Source organism: Simochromis diagramma, unplaced genomic scaffold, assembly GCF_900408965.1.
Source record: "Simochromis diagramma unplaced genomic scaffold, fSimDia1.1 OVJJ01000604.1, whole genome shotgun sequence".
NCBI lineage: Eukaryota > Metazoa > Chordata > Actinopteri > Cichliformes > Cichlidae > Simochromis > Simochromis diagramma.
In genome coordinates, this window is record NW_024387416.1 from 4,807,258 (window position 1) to 4,815,312 (window position 8,055).

The following is an 8,055-nucleotide window of genomic DNA, read 5'->3' on the forward strand; positions in this document are numbered from 1 at the left end:
CCCTTTAAACCAGCTTCCACTGGCTGCAAGAAGTTTTATACGGCAGGTAGGTGGGGCATTCTGCCATAATGACCATATTAAGGATATCTGCTCTTTCTGACATCAAACTGATCCAAGAGGTAAAAAAAACAAAAAACAAAATCTGAAGCTGAGTGTATATACATTGAACCAGTATATGCACAATTTAAAAAATATATATATAATAAGGGAAAATACAATAGTTAAACAATAATTACCTTTTAATGTTTATTAAGTAAAATCAGGAAAAGCAAAATGGTACAGCCCAGTGACATGAATGGAAAATTCCCCACCGCTGATAGTTTGAAGATGATGACAAATACAAACAAAAGCAGGAATAAACATTGTAAAAACATTCTGATGCACTTACATATATCTGCAAGAAAAAAAAATATATATATATATTCTGAACTAGCCTCAGTTTTTAAAAAACACAATCAATATAAACCAACATTTATAAAAAAAGTGCCTGAGGAAAACAAACATATTTACATCATCAAATCTGCCCTTTAAAGCAGATATTGTTTTTATGAGTGGAGCTCCATAATGAGAGAAATCTTTCTTAATCCTGCTCAGATGTATCAAATAAAACCGGGAAACCTTTTAAAGCGAAAGAAGAAAGGAGACAGAAAGGGATAAAAACCCACAGGATTATAAATAACAAAGGGTGAGGGTGTTAAAATAGCTTTACATCCAGTGAGGCAGAGAGGATTCACCTCTGACTCGCTCTCTCTTTAAATAGCACCGAGCAGCTCCTCCACGGCGACAGCCGTCAGGTCGGAGTAGAAGTTGCCCTCGTTGTCTCCGCCTCCGAACACCAGCAGGGTTCTGCCGCCGTTCACATTCGCGTCTTCATCTTCCTCCGAGAAGCAGCGGTGACCGGCCGTCTCCATGGTGATGATGGAGTGCCCCGCCCTGGGTACAGACAGCTCAGGCGCGCTCACCTCTGTCCAGCTGTTGGTGTCTGAAACAGCAAAACAAAGGCACGAAATTTGTATTTTTCCGCTAATTCTCGTTTTTACAATTTATGTTCAGAATAAACTCAACAGTCAGGTGAAGGTGGCGGTTAACACATTGTTAAAAACACTTGTTACTTATGTAAGCTACTTTATTGCTTATATGTCTGAGCTTTTATTTTAAATATTAAGGACATGAAGGAGATATTTCTTTGGCACAGAACCAACCGGACCTACAGTAAGGATTGTGCAGGAACAGTAGAATAAGCAGTGTCTCCTACCTAGTTTGGGAATTACGTCACCAAAACCCTAAAATAATTCTGTCTTGATCTTAAATCCTCCATCAGTCAGACTCTGTCATTAACAACAAAAGAGCTACTTTTCAGAAACCAAACCTCTGCTCACCTATATCAAAGACGAAGGCGTCACTGAGGGCATTGTTTCCGTTGTAACCACCGTGGATCAGGAACTTTGTGTCTGACAGCACAGCGCTGCCGTGCCAGCTGAAACACACGAGCACACAATGTTCACATTTAACTTCAAGTTGCTTAAAAGGTTCTTAAAACGACTGCAGACGATATTGTAACAATCTCTGCTCTCATTTTAATCTCCTGTCTTATTAAAATCGTATTAAACCTTAATTTGAGGAACGTAAATGTCTCCATATAGCCCCCATTTGTCCCTAAATGTTACTGCTTGTGTTATGTTTATAATACAGCTGTGCCTACATAAAAGAAAAGCAGCTGGTCTCAGAGGCTAAAGTGTGGAATTAACCGAGCTACCCACAAACATCATCGGTCTTTCCCCATCACAGTACATGATGTCCCCACCTGGGTAAAGACATCCATTATAGCACATGTTTCCAGACAGTTTGTAGTAAATTGCCTCAGTAACTACAGGCCAGAGGCTGTAACACTAAGAGACTGATCCTCAAATACATCAAGCACACTCCCACCTACTCTGGACCCACACCAGGATTTATACAGAACCAATAAGCCAACAGATGTTGCCATTTCCAGTGTCCTCCACACCACACTATACTGTACCACCTGGAACAAATGCGTTCAACACAATCAGCCCTTCTAGACGCTTTCATCGTAATATCTGCCCACTGACTCTAGCTTTCTTGAGAACCTGGCCAAAGTTGATCAGGATGGGTCCCCTACCACCCCTCCATCCTCTCCAAAGGAGCACCACAGGCTGTTTTGAGCCCTTAATACCATCTCACAACACAAATGGCACCATTAAGTTTGCAGACAACACAAAAAGAAGACAGGAATGATCACTGGAGGAGACACAAAGAGCTGTTCATTAGTTTCAGGAGAAATCAGAATGACCATCTGTCACTGAACATAAATGGAGAGGACGTGAAGAGTCTTTAGTTTTGGGTTTCTGGGATCAAAGAAGATTTCCATGGACACACAGAAGGCACTGCCTCATTTAGGGGAAAAAAAAGTCTGTTTTCTGAGAACTGAGGAAATTAAATCAGCCTCAAAACCTGGTGTCTTTCTACCTCTGCACAACTGAAAATGTCCTCACAGCATCCTGACACAGTACCCAAATGGCTCTGCAGCGGATAATAAAGCGCAGCTGCCTGCTCCTTAAGACGCATAAAGAAAGTATCCCCAGAGGATGCCCATCAGCTGTTCATCAAAGCACGCGTAACACGATCAGATCCATCGTCACACTGAACTCAGCTCTGACGTCTCACACGCTCACATAATATTTTGAAGCGTTACGTGCGATACCTTCGAGGAGAGGGGGGATTCCCAGTTGTTTTGACTGCAGAAAACTCCATCAGACCTAAGACATAAACACGTTGCATTTTAATAACGCAGGCATGGATGTGTAGTTACACGTTTCCCCTGATTTAGGTACTTTGTGTGTGTGTGTTGCTCACCAAGATCCAACATGTACATGTCATTGTAGCATACAGGAGTGTCCCAGCCACCAAACACATAGATCTTCCTCTCCTGCATCACACATGCAGAATGACTGCAAGACAAAAACAACAAAGAGGAGGTTAAAAATATGGAGCAATTACATTTAAAAAGAAAAAAGTTAGAAAGTGTGCGTTAAATAAAGCTTTGGACTGAGCCGTGTTACCCTGAGCGGGGGGAGGGTTTGTCTCCGGTGACGATGGGCTGGTACCAGATGGAGAGGCGGGGGTCGAAGATATACAGAGAGTCGCTACAGCCATCGGGCTCTGGGTTGGGCCGAGGAAACACCCCTCCCAGCACGAACAGCTCACCCTGAAACATACTGCAGCTGTGGTAGGCCAGGGGAGGAACCTTACCCTGAGCCTGAAGAAGAAGAGCAGGAGGAAGTCATTTAAAAACAAAAACAGAAATAAAGCGAGCACAGCGTGTGGACACAGATCACCACGCACCTCTACCATGGTCCACTTCCAGCTCTGCGTGTCCAGGATGTGCACGTCATTGAACCACTTCTTGTTTTTAGAGCCCCCGAACACAAAGATCCTTCTTGAGTCGGGGTCGTAGATGGCTGTGTGGCCGATCCTGGCCTCAGGAGTCGGACCCTCAGCCAGAGTCTCCGCGGCCACCCAGGACACGTCCTCTGTTGCACACAGAACGTCCCCTTAAACACGGCTCTCACCTGAGCTGTAGTATCAACGAGAGTCTAAAATACTGTTGAACTGACTGACCTGTGCAGAGCTTCCACATGGGATCTTTGCAGAACTGCATCCTGGCTCCCTGGCCTCCAATCAGAATTGCTGTTTGAGCATCGATGGGACATAACGTCTGACCCCAGCGACCTGACGGGCTGGCCAACGGAGCTGCAAGAAAACACTACATGTCATGTTCTGTTGGGAGTAGCCAGACACGATCATCACTCAGATCATGTTTCTGAAACACTCCCAGCAGCCTGCCTGTCACCAACAACCATGTCAAAGTCAGCTAATTCAACTGTATTCCCCATTCCAGCGCTTGGATGTTTGTCATCCGAATCCTGTGTACTACAAGCAGGATTTAGGGCTTAGTGACTTCACTTTAGTGTTACATTACTGGATTACATCTCCATAGTAACCTGATCCGTAGAAATAACCTGCTCCGGACCTCCATGTGCAAGTTTTGTAGAGTCAGGGTCAAACTGACTGAGTTCTCAAGTGAGCACGACCAGTTAAACCTGTATTTTTAAGGTGAAAAAAAAAACAAACAAAAGCCCTAAAACTGTGTCCACACTGGCAGTGACGTGACAACCAGACACCACAGAAAGTGATATTCAATGACTTTAAGCAGCTGGAGGTGAAAAAGCCAGCAGCGATAACAAGTTGAGCGACTCACAGATAACAAATAAACTTTTCTCAACTACCAATGAGAGCACAGGAGACTGTTGACTGGCTTATGACTACATTAGATGTTTACCTAGACAACTTGACCCTGGAACTGGCTTCAGCTTTAAAGTGACATTGCATAGCCGTGCAGAGGGCTTGCTCTCGTCCCCTGGCCCCATGTTTGACGGCCCTGCTATATTCCCCCATTTGTGATGCCAGCTGCAAGCAGTTCTCATTAAGCAGACAGTCTCATTTTTCTACAGACATATGGCAACATAGCCCTAAAACTGCAGAGCCTTGTTTGTAATTGCAAACAGGCCTCATATTTGTTGTTTATGTGCTCACACACAGTCTGACACCAGCACTTTACACTACAAGCCACATTCACACATTCCACCATAGCTGCATACGAGGTGCGATTGGTCACATGCTCCCAACATTGCCTCTTGAATGCAAACTCGCTCACTGCTTTACTGGGAAGGCTTGGTTTGACCTCTTGGTTTGATGGCCACCTTAGAGAGGCCAAATTCGAATTTCTGGCTGATGAAACACAGCAGCGCTTCAACATGCTGATAATAAAGTGAGAAACGCTGTCTAGATTAATAATTCCCCAAATGCTCTTCCAAGTGATTCATATGTTTGACTTGCAGGAATACCGATACAACGCCAACAGCGCAATCGAAAAATCAAACAGTCGGAGGGAGCCGAGCCCCGCGTGAGTCACACGCCCAGGTTTATGTTACTTTCCTGCAAGTGAGCAGTGAATGGAAAACATCTATGCGTGAATGCGGGATGGGCTGTGTCAGCTGCTGGGACAGAAGAGGAAATAAATATGACAGAAAAAGGAAGAAGAAAAGAAACAGCACCAGTGTGTGTGGGAGCCTTGGCCTGCCTACTCTTCGTCCTGACTGCACTCTGAGGAGGCGTTCTTCCCACAGTCCCCTGCATCTCTGCTGCTGTGTAGTGAGGACAGAGAGAAAGCAGGTTTGATAGAAGAAACAGCACCTGAAGAAATTTTATTTTATTTTTTTAAAAACACAACGAAACAAAAACAAAAAAAAACCCACCTCCTTTTTCACCTGCTCCCTTCAGCTTGGTGGTTTCGGCACCGCTTGCAAACAGCTTCTGGCTGCCTTTGGCTTGACCTCTGACCTTGCGCACAGGTGTGGTCTTCTCAGTAGTTGCATTTGGACACGTGTTCTCTTCTTCTTCTCTTCTCTTTGTCCAGTCATTGCCTTCTTCTTCTTCTGCAGTTTGCTCTCTTTTCCTCTTGCCGTGGAGCTCTCGGGCTGCGGGTGGAGCAGCCGTGTCCTGAGATGCAGCACAATTGAAATAATGTCATTATCGCTATCTGCTTTCACCGACAGCAGCAACATTTCTTTGTGATATTATAAGACACAGTACATCCTTATCAGATTACCTTTGGCGTGTATTCCTTCACAGCCATGATGACTTCTGGTTCTGTTGACTAAAGAAAAAAAAAGGGAGATTATCTACATTAACCTGTGACATCTGTCCATATCTTAAAGTTTTAACTTAAGAAAATCCTAATGTTTTCATAAGCTCTTTAGATTTCCTTAGTATTTACCAGGTTTCCTCCCTCCAGAGAGACGTTCAGTGTCACACTGTCTATCCAGGTCTCCTCTTCCCACTGCTCCCATGACAAACATCTGAAGGTGAAATATGCATCATTCACAGAAAGGCTGTTAGAGTGCATTAAAAAAAATAACAAAACGGATAAATAGGGCGAACCTACTTATTATAAGGAGTCAGTTTTCCAATAGTGATGGGCATCCGTTCAAAATCGCTGAGCTCTGCGTTGACGCAGATCCGCTCCCCCCACCGGCCGCTGCTAAACAGCACCACCTGGCGGACGCTTGGTGGAACTGCAACACGGACCCTGCTACAGCCTTCAGCGCTGACACGGCAAAACAAACGAAGAAACAAGCAAATAAAGGCACACTGCTCGATTTTACATGCAGAAAAACGAGAGGCGAAAAGTATTTACTGTTTTAAAGAAAGAGAAGTTAAGCGACTGTGTGTAAACAGGTCTAATTCAAAGAGGCGCCAATGGGTAGCAATAAAAGTGTAGCGACAGAGCTGTTGAGCCCAGCAATTTTAGCTGAAGGCGACTGAGCTATTTAAAGACACATATGAGCGTCTCACGGGTACAAACGAAAAACAAATACATGACATTATGTGCGAGTCGAAAGCCTGCGTTACCTCAGCAGCTTCTGAGGCGGCCCGTTTACTCCGAAAACCGCATAAACTCCGAAATCATCCATCCTCGCGAAGTCCTCCTGAAAAACACAAACAACATCCACCCGGTTCCGACTATACTCTTTTATTTAAAAGTACGATTTTAAATATCTCAATAAATCACTCTTTACCCAATCTCCCGCCACCGCTGTTTGTACAGTATCTGTACTCCGCGCGAGCTCTGGGGTCAGTTTAGGTGCGCGTGTTTTGTCATCACAGTTTCTAGTAGACGCTGAAGGCTACACAGCAAACCAGTTCTCCGCCCGCACGGCAAACGCGGATAACAATTTCAATCAGACTCAGGGCTGCAACTTTCGGGGCTGCAAGCCAATCGCAGGCCTGATTTCGGAGGCGCTGCGAGACGCAACAGAAGCTGCGTTCAATAACACCTGCAACAAAACGTTTAATTAAGGCATTACTTTTATTAGTAAGTTAATTCTATTTACTAATTAAGAAAACCTATCCGGTATTTAGAAATTAAAACAGCAAATTAATAATAGAAACATAGACTATACAAATTATATACAGTGGGTGTACATAAATTACAACCTTTATGGGACCAAGTGGTGTGCAGGAAGAGTGTTTGCAATGATGATGGACAGGCTGACAGATGATGAAGGAGGAGTCTTTGTGGACTCTAATGCTTGCAGATGACATTATAATCTGTATTGAGAGCAGGGAGCAGGTGGATGAGAGCCTTGGGAGGCTGAGGTATGCAGAAAAGGAATGAAGGTCAGCAGAAGCAAAACAGAATGTGTGTGTGAATGAGAGTGAGACAGCTGTAACAGTGGAGATGCAAGGAGCAGACATAGTGAAGGTGGATGATTTTACATACCTGTGGTCAACCATTCAAAGGAATCGACAGTGCACAAAAGAGGTGAAGAAGAAGTGCCGGCAGGGTGGAGATGAATGTCAGGGGTGATTTGTGACCGGAGGATAGCAGCAAGAATGAAAGTCAAGATGGTAGTGACCTTTGTGGTTTGGAGATGGTGGCTCTGACAAAAAGACAGGAAGCAAAGGTGGAGATGTTTTACTGGGAGTGAGGAGGATGGACAAAATTAGAAACATATACATCAGAGTAACGGCTAAGACTGAGTGGATTGGAGACAAAGTTAGAGAGGAAGGATGGTTTGGACATGTGCAGAGGCCGCGTATTTGACAATGAATGCTGAAGATTGAGCTGCCAGGCAGGAGGAAAAGAGGAAGACCTCGGAAGATCAATGGATGTAGTGAAGGAGGACAGAGGAGGATGCTAGGAATAGAGTGAGATGGAGATCTGCCACTGGGACCTCTAAATGAAGCAGCCAAATGAAGACGTTTATTGCATGCTGCTTATTTATTTATTTTAAACGAGACACTTTGATGCTGCAGATAAATAAATCACGCTCATATCACCAACACTTGTTTTATTTCAGTATCATAACATCCTGAAATAGTACATCTCAAATCGTTGACAAACTACTGCTGTTTGTTCTTGAACGTACCCCCACCAACAGCGCATGCTTTCGAAAAGCATTCTGGGATCCG

The 8,055-nt window shown here is 44.3% G+C and overlaps 1 protein-coding gene across 6 annotated transcripts; it reads right to left on the bottom strand.

Moving 5' to 3' along the window:
• Positions 1-221: 221 nt before the first annotated feature.
• Positions 222-6,776, bottom strand: LOC120721750 (kelch repeat-containing protein). 6 transcript variants are annotated; one of them, XM_040012271.1, is made up of 14 exons: positions 6,660-6,776; positions 6,493-6,569; positions 6,026-6,187; positions 5,858-5,939; positions 5,690-5,737; positions 5,349-5,580; positions 5,166-5,225; positions 3,640-3,771; positions 3,364-3,551; positions 3,081-3,277; positions 2,875-2,969; positions 2,723-2,777; positions 1,380-1,477; positions 222-982 (listed from the first exon to the last, which is right to left on the bottom strand). In XM_040012271.1, the coding sequence occupies exons 2-14, from the start codon at positions 6,552-6,554 to the stop codon at positions 753-755; spliced, it is 1,641 nt and encodes a 546-aa protein (XP_039868205.1). In that variant the 5' UTR covers positions 6,555-6,569; positions 6,660-6,776; the 3' UTR covers positions 222-752. The 6 variants fall into 6 exon arrangements, with proteins under 6 accessions (XP_039868205.1, XP_039868203.1, XP_039868202.1 ...); XM_040012269.1 differs by having other exon boundaries at positions 5,136-5,225; XM_040012268.1 differs by having other exon boundaries at positions 5,136-5,222; positions 5,337-5,580.
• Between the last annotated feature and the right edge of the window lie 1,279 nt (positions 6,777-8,055).